The 17,023-nt window shown below is 44.7% G+C and overlaps 1 protein-coding gene across 4 annotated transcripts in view; it reads left to right on the top strand.

Moving 5' to 3' along the window:
• Positions 1-17,023, top strand: part of LOC141048963 (SCY1-like protein 2) — a 53,758-nt gene that overhangs the window by 19,232 nt on the left and 17,503 nt on the right. For all 4 annotated transcript variants that reach the window (XM_073545041.1, XM_073545040.1, XM_073545042.1 and 1 more), the window contains 3 exons: positions 10,454-10,554; positions 10,764-10,830; positions 11,285-11,374. In XM_073545041.1, the coding sequence (XP_073401142.1) occupies positions 10,454-10,554; positions 10,764-10,830; positions 11,285-11,374 (258 nt within the window). The remainder of the gene's footprint in view (positions 1-10,453; positions 10,555-10,763; positions 10,831-11,284; positions 11,375-17,023) is intronic.

The following is a 17,023-nucleotide window of genomic DNA, read 5'->3' as shown; positions in this document are numbered from 1 at the left end:
GTTACAGGTCTGAGAGAGCCAGATACCTTGCATGTTTTTAGGTGACCAAATACTAATTTTCCCTTGCGTCCCTCCGGACAGCACCACGGAGGAAGTCCTTCCTTGACCTATAGCGGGACAGGATCACAGAGAGGATAAAATGCCCTTCCTACCTCCACCCTCCAGTGTTTTTCCTGTCCCAGCAAGGGACGGTTGTATGAGAGGTTGCTCTTAGAGTGAAGATAGCCTGTGGACGTTTATGGCTTTCCATTCCCCCTGGCAGGTGGTCCGTGGCTGATTCGTCTCTGGGAAAGGTCCCTCAGCCGTCATTCGCTGTACCAGACGGTCTCGGGGATTGGGGTTCTCAGCCCCCCCCCCCCCCCCCCCCCCCCCGTCAAGCGGACCGTTGCTGACACCTCTTGGAGAAGTTCCTCAGCCAGCAGCCAGCCTGCATGATGGGCTTAGGGGGATCGTGCGGTGTGTCCAATCCTTCTTCCTGTCAAGGGGCCCAGGGCAGACACTCCCCGGTGGGGAGTCCCTCTGCCCCAAAGACCAGTCGAGCGGACGTGCTCCTGGGTTGAGCCGCTCCTCCCGGTGGGAGGCTCTCGGCTCGGACGCCGGCCGGCAAAACATCGCTACTTCTGGAAAACACGCGGTGGAGAAGGCCGTCGTGCCTCCGGTAATGTCAGCATAAGGTCGGCGTGCGTTCCACGGCAGAACGTGGAAGTGCAGAACGAGACAGGCAACAGGCTAGTTTCTTGGATCTCGGGCACAGGAGAGGAAATCACTGGCTGTAATACAACATTCCTGACCGAACACCACTTCCCTCCATGATAGGCTCTCAGCATTACCAGCTCCCCCTGTCTTTCTAGCAGGTATGGAGCCAGCACAGGTGAGTGCACGTTGGAATATTGTGCCTTGGCCTCTGGGCTGATACTAGCCTCATGCCTTGGTGCCAAAGCTGGGCCTAGAGCCTCATGTGCTGAGATGTGTCTTCACATATAAGCAGCTAGGCCTTGGACCTCTAGGCTATAGTAAGACCATATGTCCAAGCTACATCTCGTAATGTAACCTCGGTTAGTTGCAGGCCATGTCTGCACAGAGCCTTATGGCTGGCCACATGGTGGAATGCTGCACATGGACTCCAGGAAGACTGCCCTCCAGCTGCGGTTCATTTATTAGCTCCTTCAGGTTCAGCCGGTCTGACAATTGAGATGTACTATTCATAGCGTAGGTTTATCCGTATCTCTGATTGCTCTCTTGGAGGTAACTGTGGGCCTGGTCTCTCGTTTGGCATCTTAAAGCAGGGCCGTAGTCTGTGCATCATATTACATCATAGTGCCTTTGGGCAGCTTATTGCATCATATTGCATGTTTCCTCTGTGCATCATGTTTCCTCTGTGCATCGTATCGCCTCTGTGCATCGTATCACCTCTGTGCATCGTATCGCCTCTGTGCATCGTATCGCCGCTGAGCATCGTGTGGCCGCTGTGCACTATGTGGCCGCTGTGCACTATGTGGCCGCTGTGCACTATGTGGCCGCTGTGCACTATGTGGCCGCTGTGCACTATGTGGCCGCTGTGCACTATGTGGCCGCTGTGCACTATGTGGCCGCTGTGCATCATAGTACCTCTGTGCATCATATGGCTTCATAGTTCCTTTGTGCATCAGACTGCATCATGGGGCTGCATAGTGTCTCTGTACATCATACGGCATCATGGGGCTTCATAGGGCCTCTATGCAGCGTATTGCATCATAGCGCTTTATAGTACCTCCGTACATCATATTGCATCATACGGCTTCATAGTGCCTTTGTACATCATTTTGCATCATAGCGCTTTATAGTGTCTCTGTACATCATACTACATCATATAGGTTCATAGTCCCTTGGTGCATCATATTGCACCATATTGCTTCATAGCGCCCCATAGTGTCTTGGCACATCATATTGCGTCATAGACAGTGCTTCGGTACAACATAGGGCCTCTGTGCATCATATTGCGTCATAAGGCTTTGGTACCTCTGGGCCTCAAGGTGTCATTTGGGGCTCATAATACCTCTGTGCTTCATAGTACCTTGGGCGTTGTGGCTTTGTGCCTCTGGCTTAGACCTTCTGACTTGTGCCTTGTGTGGGCCATACCTCGTATGGTCGGCCTACCACTTCACATTTTGTCTCTGGCCCCAACTCCGGTCTTCGTGTTTCAGGACCTAGATCCAGCTTCTTTTGCTTCATTCTTTGCGACTGGGCTTAGCCAGATGAACAGTTAGGCTTGAATTGGCCTAGTAACTTAGCATTTCTTCTATTTGGAACAGAACTCTCAAGTGAGTTACTGCCTTGAGTGCTAAAGGCAGGTCTCTCCCATAGTTAGCTTTTAAAGGGAGACCTATGTCTTTGGGGTTCACCCTTTAGGTGGACATACTATTCTGGGTGCAGGAAATCCCATAAAGTGGGAGAAACAATTCTTCCCGACTCCACATAGAGCAGTCGGACTAGTTTCCTTGATAGACACCCGGTAGACAGATTCTTGTCCCATAAATCCGTTGTATTATGTTTACTAGGGACGACATCACTGCTCTTTGTACATTGCGGTGAATCAGCAGCTCTGCGTCATGTATCGGAGGATCCCATACCCATTACTCTTACAGCAGTCAGGGCTCCTAAGGTAAATAAGCTGTATCCAGGACTCTCAGTCAAGAACCCATAGTCCCTCTGCCTCGCAGTAGACAGTACCCTCTGTGATTGGAGGAAACCTTTTTCCCTCTAGTTATAGAGTGTGGTTCCTCCCTCCATGGTAGTCAAGGGTATAAAATATCTCTAAGAAGATTGCCTTTTAGGATATAATAGATAAATAAGTTGACACATTTACACAATGTCTGTGCTAATTACTTCTATAGAGGCAGTTTCAAATAATTTCTGGCGTCAAAGGATTCTTACCAACACCCCTTCCCCCACACACAACACTTACTCTCCTCAATTCCATAGTCCAGACTCCCTGTGTCTAACATCAGTAAAACAAGAGTGAGGATCCACATTTCCCTTTCAATGCTTCTAATGAGAAGCCCAATGTTGGTAGGAGTAGGAGATTTTACCTGCCAGATGGAGTATTTCCTCAGTTTCAAATAATATCCAACCCTTTCTTGGGGTTTAGACATGTAAAGGATTCAGAATACACATGATCTCCTGGATGAGTAGGGTACATACGTCTCAATGCTCCGCTATTTTCCATGTATGGCTATTGCTTTGATCTTCCAGCGGTGCAGGGTCTCTGACCTGCAGGTCTCCTTGTAGCATGGTAAGCTGGTCTCTAGCCAAGGTTTAAGCTGAGCCCAGGAGGACCGACGAAGGAACTATCCTTTGTTATAAGCACGTACAGCAAATTACTTGTCTGTACAGTCCTCATTGTATTGTGGCTGTGGTTATCACCATACCTTTTGCTGGGCAATAAGGTTTTAAACCTATTCTGTGACTGCGGTGTTCATAAGTACAGTCATATGTAAAAGTTTGGGCACCCCTATTAATGTTAACCTTTTTTCTTTATAACAATTTTGGTTTTTGCAACAGCTATTTCAGTTTCATATATCTAATAACTGATGGACTCAGTTATATTTCTGGATTCAAATGAGGTTTATTGTACTAACAGAAAATTTGCAATCTGCATTTAAACAAAATTTGACCGGTGCAAAAGTATGGGCACCCTTATCATTTTCTTGATTTCAACACTCCTAACTACTTTTTACTGACTTCCTGAAGCACTAAATTGGTTTTGTAACCTCATTGAGCTTTGAACTTCATAGCCAGGTGTATCAAATCATGAGAAAAGTTATTTAAGGTGGCCACTTGCAAGTAGTTCTCCTATTTGATTCTCCTATGAAGAGTGGCATCATGGGCTCCTCAAAACAACTCTCAAATGATCTGAAATCAAAGATTATTCAACATAGCTTTTCAGGGGAAGGATACAAAAAGTTGTCTCAGAGATTTAACCTGTCAGTTTCCACTGTGAGGAACATAGTAAGGAAATGGAAGAACACAGGTACGGTTCTTGTTAAGCCCAGAAGTGGCAGGCCAAGAAAAATATCAGAAAGGCAGAGAAGAAGAATGGTGAGAGCAGTCAAGGACAATCCACAGACCACCTCCAAAGACCTGCAGCATCATCTTGCTGCAGATGGTGTCACTGTGCATCGGTCAACAATACAGCGCATGCATAACGCCTTTTTGTATGACCAAACAACTCAATCTTTGTTTCATCAGTTCACAGGACCTTCTTCCAAAATGTAACTGACTTGTCCAAATGTGCTTTTGCATACCTCAGGTGACTCTGTTTGTGGCGTGCTTGCAGAAACGGCTTCTTTCGCATCACTCTCCCATACAGCTTCTCCTTGTGCAAAGTGCGCTGTATTGTTGACCGATGCACAGTGACACCATCTGCAGCAAGATGATGCTGCAGGTCTTTGGAGGTGGTCTGTGGATTGTCCTTGACTGTTCTCACCATTCTTCTTCTCTGCCTTTCTGATATTTTTCTTGGCCTGCCACTTCTGGGCTTAACAAGAACTGTACCTGTGTTCTTCCATTTCCTTACTATGTTCCTCACAGTGGAAACTGACAGGTTAAATCTCTGAGACAACTTTTTGTATCCTTCCCCTGAAAAGCTATGTTGAATAATCTTTGTTTTCAGATCATTTGAGAGTTGTTTTGAGGAGCCCATGATGCCACTCTTCATAGGAGAATCAAATAGGAGAACTACTTGCAAGTGGCCACCTTAAATAACTTTTCTCATGATTTGATACACCTGGCTATGAAGTTCAAAGCTCAATGAGGTTACAAAACCAATTTAGTGCTTCAGGAAGTCAGTAAAAAGTAGTTAGGAGTGTTCAAATCAAGAAAATGATAAGGGTGCCCATACTTTTGCACCAGTCAAATTTTGTTTAAATGCAGATTGCACATTTTCTGTTAGTACAATAAACCTCATTTGAATCCAGAAATATAACTGAGTCCATCAGTTATTAGATATATGAAACTGAAATAGCTGTTGCAAAAACCAAAATTGTTATAAAGAAAAAAGGTTAACATTAATAGGGGTGCCCAAACTTTAACATATGACTGTATCTATCACAATAACTGTAATTCACTGCGGTTCATTAGTGGTATTGGGGTACAACAGGTTTGCTCCACTGCAGATCTTGTTTGCCACATTCATACTGAAATTGGCCATTATAGACATATATCAGACACTCACTACGGTGATTACCTTTGTAGATCCCTTTCGATATCTATATTTCTTCTCATCGTATAGATAATTTCTAGATCTAGCCTGGTTCTTACCTAGGACTTTGATCCTTGGGCTTCTGTACCCACCCTGGGACCTTTTCTTTGGTATTCTCCATGGTGCTGTCCGGAGGGATGTAAGGGAAAAAGGGAATTAGACCTACCGGTAATTCTGTTTCCTGTAGTCCCTCAGGACAACACCCTTAGTTCCCTCCCTTATGTTTGTCTTTAGGCTTGCATGGGATCGATCGTCTGGCAGATTGTTCATCCATCAGGTCATTGTGGCTCGAGATTGGGATGGAGCCGCTAAAGGGTCTTACATACGCGTTTGTAAGGGCGCGTTTAGACCATTTCCATCCATCCTCGGTGGTACTTTGAAAAAACACTGGAGGGTGGAGGTGGGAGGGGCTTTTTAACCTCTCTGTGATCCTGTCCCGCTATAGGTCAAGGAAGGACTTCCTTCGTGGTGCTGTCCTGAGGGACAACAGGAAACAGAATTACCGGTAGATCTAATTCCCTTTTTCCACCATAATTTGCAAAATAAATCTTGCAAAATAAATCTTGCCAAATCAGACAAGGTGATTTTTTGGATTTGTTTTCTCATTTTGACTCTCCTAGTTGTCAACTGCCTATGATGTCAATTACAGGCCTATCTCATCTTTTTAAGTGTGAGAACTTGCCCAATTGGTGGCTGACTAAATACTTTTTTTCCCATTGTACAAACATGTCTGATCAGTTTAGCCTACCCGATTTCGTTCGATTACAAGTGTCGATTGACGATATTCACGAGTTAATCATTGCTCTATTAACACTGGCCTACAACAACTGATAGTAATAGAGCGAGGATTGATACAGTCATTGTGTTCTTGTAAATCATCATGTTGTCAACAGCACATCACCCATTTACTTATAATGGGTGATGTGCTGCCGATAATGATTTTCTCTATTGCTTCATTGGGGGACACAGTAAACCATGTTTTAGCTGTGTCCCTGTTATGAGCTCATTTTCTGCTCCACCAGTTGAGAGTTCCCCTTCCGTTCTCCCTCTTGTGGTGACAGGAGGTAGTGAGGTTGGTTTAATTGGTAGTGATCTGCCACCTGGTGAGGAAGATAACGATTGGATCTCCGGAGTATCAGACTAGTTATAAGACAGCCGACACCCTATCCTGGTGCTAGTGATTCAGTCTGCTTCTCAGGTCTTGGACTCAGCTCTGTTCCAGTCTTCTCAAGTTAAGTTTGTTTTTGCTAATGTTCACACTTGCTCTTGTTGGTCAATTCAGTTTTTTGTGTGGTCAGCCAGCCCGGCTGGGCTGTGCTGAATTTCCACTCTTATCTGTATTTGCCAAATTGCCTTTTTTTTTTGTCCCTTATTAGATTGGCCTCTTTTTGCTCTGTCTCAGAATAGTTCAGAGTGCTGATATAGTGGGAGAAGTCGTGACTTCAGGGTTAATTTTGCTATCAGTTGTGTTGGACATTTTTGTAGGGTTTTTGGCAGATTGCAAGACAGTGTCTTTCCTTTCCTGTCCTTCCTAGTTAGTTTGGCCCCATCGTTTGCTCAGCCTATTTTCCTGCCTTTGTTTGTGTTTTCATCTTGTTTCACCGTCAATACATGTGGTGGGCTGTCTTTCCTTTGGGGGTCTGCTCTGGGGCAGTTAGTATTCCTCTTTTCCAACTTTATGCTTATTTAGTTCTCCGGTTGTGACGAGGCGTCTAGGACCACCGTAGGAACGCTCCACGACTGCTGCTCGTTGGGTGTTAGGATCAGGGGTCTGCAGTCTGCATAGTTACCAACCTCTTTGGTTTTCTGAGACCTAGCTTGTGGTGTTTTTTATTTCCTCCTCGGCGACCCGTTCATAACATGTCCCCCAATGATGTCTCCGAGAAAAATGTTATGATAAAAACCCAAAATCTTCTTTTCCAGTTCACCAATCCTGACATCACCATGGAGGACGTCCTCATCCTCTTTGAAACAGGAAACAACGAGAGGTTAAAATTACCCTCCCATCTCCACCCCTCAGTGTGTTTTTCCTGTCCCACTGAGGATAGGAATGACTAGAGGAATCTCCTATCCCTGGCCTTACTGGGCAGATCTGCATGAATCAGGGGGGCCCAGCTTTTCCCTTCCTGCTACCAAGAGATCTGCAGCCGACACTCTCCGATGGGGAAACCCCTCAGCCTACCTCAGTGCAGTGCTGTTTGAGCTGCGAGCCGCTTCCCCCTGTCTGGGGGTTCTCGGCTCAGATGTTTGCCTTCAGCGTGCTGCAACCCTGCGGGAGCGCTTCCGGCAACGTCACCTCCGCAAGCCGGGCAGACCACTTCCGGGTCGTGGCCGGAGTTCGTTCCAGCGTGCGTTTCATGATGGAATGCGGGAAGAGGATCCGGTGAGGACTTACAGCCAGCGTGGGTATCGTATAAATAGGGTCCCCGTGTGAGTGTGGGCTCCCCTACTGTAAGCTAGGACTGCATACCAGTAAATCTGACGTGGAGGATCTCACTAAGGCCGGGGTCACACTTCGAGAAACTCACATGAGTCTTGCGTCTCAATACCCGGCACTGCCGCCTGCACTTGGGACAGGAGTGTGCGGCTGCATGTATTTCTATGCAGCTGAGCGCTCTGGTCCGAGTGCCGGTGGCAGTGCTGGGTATTGAGACTCGTACGAGTTTCTCGCACGTGTGACCCCGGCCTAAGACAGACATTGGCTTGGAGCAAAGCCAGGAGCATGTAACTAAGCTTGCAAAAGCAACAACCACTTTTAGCCTTTACCCTACACTTAGAAGCACATGGCATATACTCTATGTATTCTAGGGGGGGAACACCTGTCTCAGCAACTACAAAGGATAACAAGAAGTCGGGGTGAATTAAAAAATGTGCGATCTGTAGTGCCAAACTACCAGAGACTTGGCAGAAACAACTATGTGAACCCTGCACTTCAAAGATCATCAGGAAAGTACAGGCGGAAAGGGCGAAGATTGTCTTGGTGGAGCCTTTCTGGCCGAAGAGGAGTTGGTTCCCTCTGCTGAGGAAAATGACGGAAGATGATCCCATCCTCTTTCCAAAAGATGAGATATCCTCCACCAGGGCCCAGTTCTCCACCACAACCCAGACCGTTTTCAACTCTCAGCATAGATCCTGAGAGGTAGGTCTTGAAGTCAAAGGGATTGTCCGATGAAGTAATTTCTACGCTTCAAGCGAGCAGAAAGCTCGTGACCTCTGCTATATACAACAAAATTTGGAAGCGCTTCTGCATGTGTGCTTCTGCATGTATTGCGCAGAATCATTGGTAGATAAAACTCACCCGACATCCTTAAAATCTTTGATTTCCTGCAGACAGGTTTCAAGAAGGGCCTTAGCCAGAGTACCCTAAGGGTGCAGATCTCAGCCCTTAGCGTATTCTTTGACTTTCCCCCAGCCACCATACCTCTGAATAGCTAGGTTCTCTAGAGCTATACAGAGGCTGAAGCCTTCTATAAGGAAGTACGTCCCTCCTTGCGATTTTAATCTAGTACTAAACACACTTTGTAAGCACCCATATGAACAAGCTGATGATATGTACATTGGTAGTCTCTCTTTTTAAAACTGCCTTTCTGGTAGCGATCACATCGGCAAAAAGAATAGGGGAACTACAAGCCCTATCCATTCAGGACCCATATTTACAGGTGTTTGAGGAGGAAAGCTGGGTCAAGACTCAAGACCAATTGATCCTCAAAGTTGTATCAACCTCGAACATGAATCAGGAAGATGTTCTCCCCTCTTTCTGCCAGCACCCTAGAAACCCGAAGGAGCAATCCTTTCATTGCCTAGATGTTAGAGGGACAGTTCTTAAATACCTAGAGGCAAATGAGGGCTTGAGACAGGACACATCTGTTTCAATATGGGGGTTCAAATTGGGGCAAAAGGGCTGCCAAATCCACAATAGCTATGTGGATCAGATCCACTATTTGTCTAGCCTATGAGGTTCAGGGAAGATATCCCCAGAATACTCTTGGGGCCCATTCAGGTAGAGCTATAGCTACTTCATGGGCAGAGAAAGTGGGGGGGGTGGGGGCATTCAGTGTATCAGATTTGTAAAGCCGCTACTTGGTCTAGTCTAAATACCTTCTCGAAACATTATAAGCTAGACGTAGTCTCAGGGCAACTAGCCTTCAGTAGAAAGGTTATTCATGCAGTGGTCCCGCCCCAAATCGTCATACTTTGGTATTTTCCATGGTGCTGTCAGGATTGGTAAACTGGAAAACAGTAATTGGACCTACCGGTAATAGTATTTCCAGGAACCCATCCTGACAGCACTACTAGTTTCCTTCCTTATGAGAAAGTTCTATACTAATGTGACTTGACGTTTGTATAAAGAATGACTAGTACATTTTTTGTTGCATCCATCCAGATGTGGTACTTTGAAAAGACACTGAGGGGTGGATACGGGAGGGTCCTTTTTAACCTCTTGTAGTTTCCTTTCCCAAAGAGGATAAGAAGGACGTCCTCCATGTTGCTGTCAGGATGAATTCCTGGAAATACAATTACTGGTAGGTCTAATTACTGTTTTCTCTATTGCTTCATTGGGGGACACAGCTAAAATATGGTTTCCTGTGGCCCCCAATGAAGGCTCAGAGAAAGAGATTTTCCAATAAGAACCCAAAATCTTCTTTTATGTGACTTAAACAATCCCATCATCGAAATAATGCGTTTTTGCTGATTTGCCTGGTGTTCGTCAGCGTGCTTGCACAGGCCTGTAATAGGAGTATTCTTATGAATGCTTATTAGCCGATTCTCTGCTCATCTAAATTTGCCATCAGAATGAAGGCTCCATCACAGACCCCATTTGAGTACTATTTTTTTCTGTCAAATTGATGGACCCCAACAATCCCAGCATAGGTCAGTGTCGTCAATCAGACAACGAGCAAGTCTTCCAAAGTCGTGAAGGTTTTGTGTCTCAACCATAACAGTTTTGAACAATTGATCGGACTAATTTCTATTTGAAAACAGCGTAAGAATTTAGCCATACCGTTCTCCTCTGCTTTCTGTGAGCGAGAGTGGGAGATGTGAAATACAGGCACTAACTTCAAGGGTATTGATGCAGGTATCCTAACTCCATGTCTGTTTTTTGGGTCATGTATATACCTGTGAAGGTCATTGGAGTCTCTTATAAATAATGTTTTCTTGAGTCCCCTGTGCATTCACATATGACAAAATAATTACTCTCTTTTTCTCAATTAGTTCAATTCATTCATGGCTGTGATTAAAGACATGCTGAACAAGTTAGAGGCAGAGCATAAAACAAAGCTAGAACAGCTTCATATCATGCAAGAGCAGCAGAAGTAAGTGACTTTACAGTTTATATCTTATGCATGACTATGCTGTCATATATGAAGCGCTTTTGATTGCAAGTATAAAAAGACTTTACTTGCTCCTTGATCATAATTGCTCAAAAAGTTTTGTTTTTTTTTTGTAAATTTTATGTATACAGTGTGTTAGTATGTCCACAGATTGTAGAACTCAGACACTCATCGCTCCGGATTTCTTCTAGGTCGTTGGATATAACAAATCAATTGAACATATCAGCAGAACAACAATCTAGTAAATCAAATAAGCAGGTAATAAAACCTATAAAAGACAATGCTTAAGTATTTACATCTTTTTGCCAGACCTTTAGAATACGAGTAGAACAGTTAAAACACTGACTTCTCAGTAACAGAGGAACAAACTGGCTATGGAAAGGTATTACTGGACTTGTCTTTGAAAGAGCTACCTACACTCATACATAGTTTAGGAGTAAAATCTGTGTGTATTTGGTACAAACTATGTATTGCATTCATTACAAAATAGTTATTAGCAAATCGGCTCATGTTATCCTAAAGAATCACTTTGTCTAAAGACCCTAGAACGCTCTTACTATTACTTTAAGTTGTTTTTTATTTTTATTACTTTAAGTTGTCCATTTGTAATTTTTTTTTTTTTTTTTATATATATATAACTTTTAAAGTTGTCATTCAGGGAGCATTTTACACATTTCTTATTTACTAGACATGAATATTTTTTTTTCTACAGACAGATAAAGTATTTGACATGAACCAAGATTTTCTGACAGGTTCAAGTGAGAAACAAGAAAATGGACATGTGCCAAAGCAGCAAAGCAAGGTGAGACATCTGAGTTAATTTAGCTATAGGATATACAGTTTTTATTGAGAAATTTCTGATACTCATGCCTTTAACCCCTTAACCCACTTTTTTTGGTTTTGCATTTTCGTTTTTCACTCCCCTTCTTCCCAGAGTCAGAACTTTTTTATTTTTCCATCAATATAGCCATGTGAGGGCTAGTTTTTTGTGAGACAAGTTGTACTTTTGAACTACACCATTGGTTTTACATTGTCATGTGCTAGAAATTGGGAAAACATTCCAAGTGCAGTGAAATTGCAAAAAAAAGTGCAATCCCACACTTGTCTTTTTGTTTTGCTTTTTTGCTAGGTTCACTAAATGCTAAAACTAACGTGCCATTATGATTCTCCAGGTCATTATGAGTTCATAGACACCAAATATGTCTAGATTCTTTTTTATCTAAGTGGTGAAAAAAATTCCAAACTTTGTTAAAAAAAAAAAAAAATAAAATAAAAAAAATTGCACCATTTTCCGATTCCTATAGCGTCTCCATTTTTCGTCATCTCAAGTTGGGTGAGGGCTTATTTTTTTGCGTGCCGAGCTGATGTTTTTAATGATACCATTTTGGTGCATATACGATCTTTTGATCGGCCGTTACTGCATTTTAATGCAATGTTGCGGCGACAAAAAGAAACCATACTACTGGCGTTTTGATTTTTTTCTCTCGCTACGCCGTTTAGCAATCAGGTTAATTTTTTTTTTATTGATTAGGCAATTCTGAACCCGGCGATAGCAAATGTGTGTATGTTTGATTTTTCTTTTTATTGTTTTATTTTGAATGGGGCGAAAGGGGGGTGATTTGAACTTTTTATATATTTTTTTTTTAAAAATTTTTAAAAACATTTTGTTTTTACTTTTGACATGCTTCAATAGTCTCCATGGGAGACTAGAAGTTGCCATAACTCGATCAGTTCAGCTACATAGAGGCAATGATCAGTTCGCCTCTATGTAGCTGCATTACTGACTTGCTATGAGCGCCGACCATCGGGTGGCGCTCACAGCAAGCCGGCACTGACAACCATAGCGGTCTCCAGGAGACCTCAAGTTGTCATGCTGACACACCAGTGACCCGCGATCCAATGACATTGGTCACCGGTGTGCATATATCTGGCGCAATTGCCGGAAGCACCATTTAAATGCTGCTGTCAGCGATTGACAGTGACATTTAGCTAGTTAATAGCTGCAGGTGGATTGCAGATTCCACCCGCGGCTATTGTGAGCACATGTCAGCTGTTCAAAACACCGCCGGAGCCCACATCAAAGTGAGGGAGTCCGACATCGACGTAAATGTACGCCCGATGTTGGAAATGGGTAAATTAACCGCTTCCTGACTGCCCACTGTAGATAAATGTTGGCTTTGTCCAGCTCCAACATTTTTCTACAATTGGTGGTCTGGCAGCGCTCAGGACCCCTAGGGACCTGCAAGCGCTGCGATTCTGACATGTGACAGCACAGGGACCTGATTGGATCAGGTGCCAATGTTAACCTTTTGCTGTCTTTTTTTAGATGCTGCGATTGCGGCGTTTAGAAGATAGCAGAGGGAGACCGCTGCTATACTCACCTCTCCGACACCCCAGCAGCTGAGTCTAACTATCACGGGGTAGTAGGGAAAAAGCAGGAGACGTGGAACCTGGTCCCCTGAACTGCCCCTCAGGCTTAAGGAGGTGCCCTGACTTTCCTTAACGTGGGGGTACACTTGAAGGTAATGAGGCCCAAGTCCCCGACCTGTCCCTATCTCATGTTTAGCCCTGAGCTGAACCCACAACCCCCTCCCCAGGAGGTGAGACAGGGAATAAAGTGAACTGTACCAAATAACACACAAGGGAAAATAAAGCAGACACCACGGGGTTAAAGCAGCTAAAAACCCAAACTTCATAATAAATTTTATTTCTATGGCGCCGACATATTCCGCAGCACTTTACATTTCAGAGGGGACTTGTACAGACGATAGACATTACAGCATAACTGTAATCACATAGATCATAACAGAAACCAAGAGGAATAAGGGCCCTGCTCGCAAGCTTACAATCTGTGCGGAAAAAGGTAGACCCGAAAGGTGGGTGATAACAATTGCCCTGATTGTTTAGACCAGCCATAATGTTAAGTGTGTAACAGTACAGACACAGAGGGCTAATGGATGCATAAAGCATGTGGGAACATGATGCGGGGAACCTGGTTATGGTAAAACTTTTGACAGTGCCACACAGGGATAGTTGGGTTAATGTGTTGAGGCGGTAGGCCAGTCTCAATAAATGCGTTTTCAGGGCACGCTTAAAATTGTAGGGATTGGGGACTAATCGTATTGACCTGGGAAGTGCATTCCAAAGAATTGGCGCAGCACGTGTATAGTCTTGGAGACGGGAGTGGGAGGTTCTGATTATTGAGGATCCCACCTCAGGTCATCAGCAGAACGGAGGGCACGGGTAGGGTGGTAGACTGAAACGAGGGAGGAAATGTAGGGTTGTGCTGAGCCATGGAGAGCTTTGTGGGTGAGGGTAATAAGTTTGTACTGGATTCTGGAGTGGATGGGTAGCCAGTGTAATGACTAGCACAAGGTAGAGGCATCGGTGTAACGATTGGTGAGGAATATGATCCTGGCTGCAGCATTCAAGACAGATTGGAGGGGGGAGAGTTTGGTAAGAGGGAGACCGATTAGAAGAGAGTTACAATAGTCTAGATGAGAATGAATAAGAAAAACAGTAAGAGTTTTTGCGGAATCAAAAGTAAGAAAAGGTCGAATTCTAGAAATGTTTTTTGAGGTGCAGATAACAAGAGCGAGCCAGTGATTGGATGTCGGGGGTGAATGAAAGTTCGGAGTCAAATATGACCTCAAGACAGCGGGCATGTTGCTGGGGAATAATAGTGGAGTCACACACAGAAATGGCAATGTCGGGTATAGGTACATTAGTAGAGGGAGGAAACACAAGGAGTTCAGTCTTTGACAGGTTCAGTTTCAGATATAGTGAGGACATAATGTTAGACACAGCGTTTAGACAATCGCTGGTGTTTTGTAAAAAGGCAGACGTGATATCAGAAGTGTATAATTGGGTGTCGTCAGCATAGAGATGGTACTGGAAACAAAATCTACTGATTGTTTCACCAATAGGGGCAGTATGCAAAGAGAAGAGGAGAGGGCCTAGGACTGATCCTTGAGGAACCCCAACAGTAAGGGGAAGATGAGAGGAGGAGGAACCAGCAAAACATACAGTAAAGGAGCGATCAGAGAGGTAGGAGGAAAACCAGGAGAGAACGGTGTCCTTGATGCTGATGGAGCGAAGCATGGTGAGGAGGAGCTGATGATCCACAGTGTCGAATGCTGCAGAGAGATCCAAGAGAATTAGCATGGAGTAGTGACCATTAGATTTAGCTGTTAGTAGATCATTAGAGACTTTAGTGAGGGCACTTTCAGTAGAGTGCAAAGAGCGGAAACCGGATTAGAGAGGGTCGAGAAGCGAGTTATCAGAGAGATAGCGGATCAGACGGGAATGCACCAGGCGTTCCAGGAGTTTAGAGATGAAGGGAAGATTAGAGACAGGTCTATAGTTAGCGGCACAGTTTTGATTGAGGGATGGTTTTTTAAGTAGTGGCTGTATGATGGCATGCTTAAATGAGGAGGGAAAGATACCAGAAGAGAGAGATGTTAAATATTTTAGTTAGGTGAGTGGTGACAGCAGGGGAAAGGGACTGGATGATATGTGATGGAAATGGGTCACTGGTGCAAGTGGTTGGGCGAGAAGATGCAAGGAGCCTGCTTACTTCTTCTGTGACTGGTTCAAAATCAGAGAGTGAGCTAGATGCAGTGGGGGAGGGAGGACAGTGCATGGTATGAGGTGATTGGGAGATAATTTCCTGTCGGATATGGTCAATTTTTTCTTTGAAGTAATTGGCCAGATCGTCAGCTCGAAGCTCCGTGGTTGGGGGCCTGCACTCTTGGGTTGAGCAGGGAATGAAAAGTGTCAGAGACATTTAGGGTTATTGGATAGTGAGGTGATGAGGGTGTTGAAATAGGTTTGTTTGGAGAGGTGAAGGGCAGTGTTGTATGTTCTAAGCATAAACTTATAATGGATGAAATCTTCGTGTAGATTGGATTTTCTCCACAGACGTTCGGCGCACCTGGAGCACCACTGCAGGAAACGTGTTTGCAAGGTGTGCCAGGATTGTCGCCGTCTGTGTCGTGTTGTTCTATGTACAGGAGGTGCCAATTCATCCAGGGCACTTTGAAGTGTTTCATTGTAATGCTTCAGTGCAGTCAGGACATGAGAGGGAGGAGATTGGGGCCAATGAAGACTGCAAGTTCTTCATAAGTTTCTGGGTGTTAATGGTCTGTATGTTTCTATAAATATGGACAGTGGGGGTGACCTGAGCGGCCTGGCAGTTCTTGATAGAGAATGAAAGAAGGTTGTGGTCAGAGAGCGGGAGAGGGGAGTTTGCGAAATCATCCACTGCACAAATCCGAGAGAAGACCAAGTCGAGGGAGTTTCCGTCTTCATGCATTGGAGAATTAGTAAGCTGTGAAAGGCCAAACGAGGAGGTTAGAGATAAAAGGTGAGTAGCAGATGGGGAGAGGGGAAGAGCAATGGGGATGTTGAAATCGCCCATGATGAGGGTAGGGATGTCACAGGAGAGAAAGTGTGGAAGCCAAGTGGCAAAATGATCCAGAAACTGATGGGAGGGGCCGAGAGGAGTATACACCACCACTCGCATGGAGAAGGGGGTGTAGAGTCTGACGGCATGTACCTCAAAAGAAGGGAAGACAAGTGAGGGTAGTTGAGGGATAACCTGAAAAGTACATTTTGGTGATAGGAGCAGACCAACGCCTCCACCTGCTCTTTTGTCTGATCTTGGGGTATGAGAAAAGTGTAGTCCCCCATATGAAAGAGCAGCAGCAGTAGTGTCTGACTGCTGCATCCAGGTTTCAGTAAGAGCCAGAAGGTTAAGAGAATTTGAAAGGAAAAAGTCATGGATGAAGGAGCGTTTATTACACACTGAGCGAGAATTCCAAAGGGCACAATTAAGAGAGACAGGAGTCATGCGGGGAATATTAAGATTAGAGGGGTTTCTGAGTGTAGCAGTTGGGGGGGGGGGGGTGTTTGACTTTCTATAACATGGGGGACCAGGCTTGGGAGCAATGTCTCCTGCGACTAGGAGGATAGAAAGAGTGAGCAGATGGTTTAGTGATTTGTGAGAGCATCTCTGATGTTGAATGGTGGGACTGAATGGATCTGTGCTGTGTAGCAATGTGAAAAGAGCGTGAGTTCTATACATAGGAGAGGAAAGGCGTGAGGGGCCAATATGGATGGAGTGTAGAGAGTTAGTGCCAGGGCGGTGGATGTGTGTTAATGTAGCTGCCAGGGTATAAATTATACAAATGCATATTGTAAATATTTGTTGTAATCCAAATGTACAGGGAGGAGATGTATATAAATGTCTTACCTGTCTCCTGCCCTGTCTAATTGCCATGTTATAACTGCCTCATACTTTGATCAAATGTACTTCGATTAAATGTACATAAAAATAAGCTGAATCCCACCAGGTAGGTCCAGTCTTCACCAAGGTTGGTTAGCAAATGACCAGTATTACCAACAGGGAGCAGCAGCAGCTGATGACCTTTTATAGGAAGGAGGGGGGAGG

The sequence above is a fragment of the Dendrobates tinctorius genome, unplaced genomic scaffold (genome assembly GCF_039654945.1).
Source record: "Dendrobates tinctorius isolate UK_male_01 unplaced genomic scaffold, ASM3965494v1 ptg000139l, whole genome shotgun sequence".
In the NCBI taxonomy this organism is placed as follows: Eukaryota; Metazoa; Chordata; class Amphibia; order Anura; family Dendrobatidae; genus Dendrobates; species Dendrobates tinctorius.
This window is presented reverse-complemented; position numbering and strand designations above follow the sequence as displayed.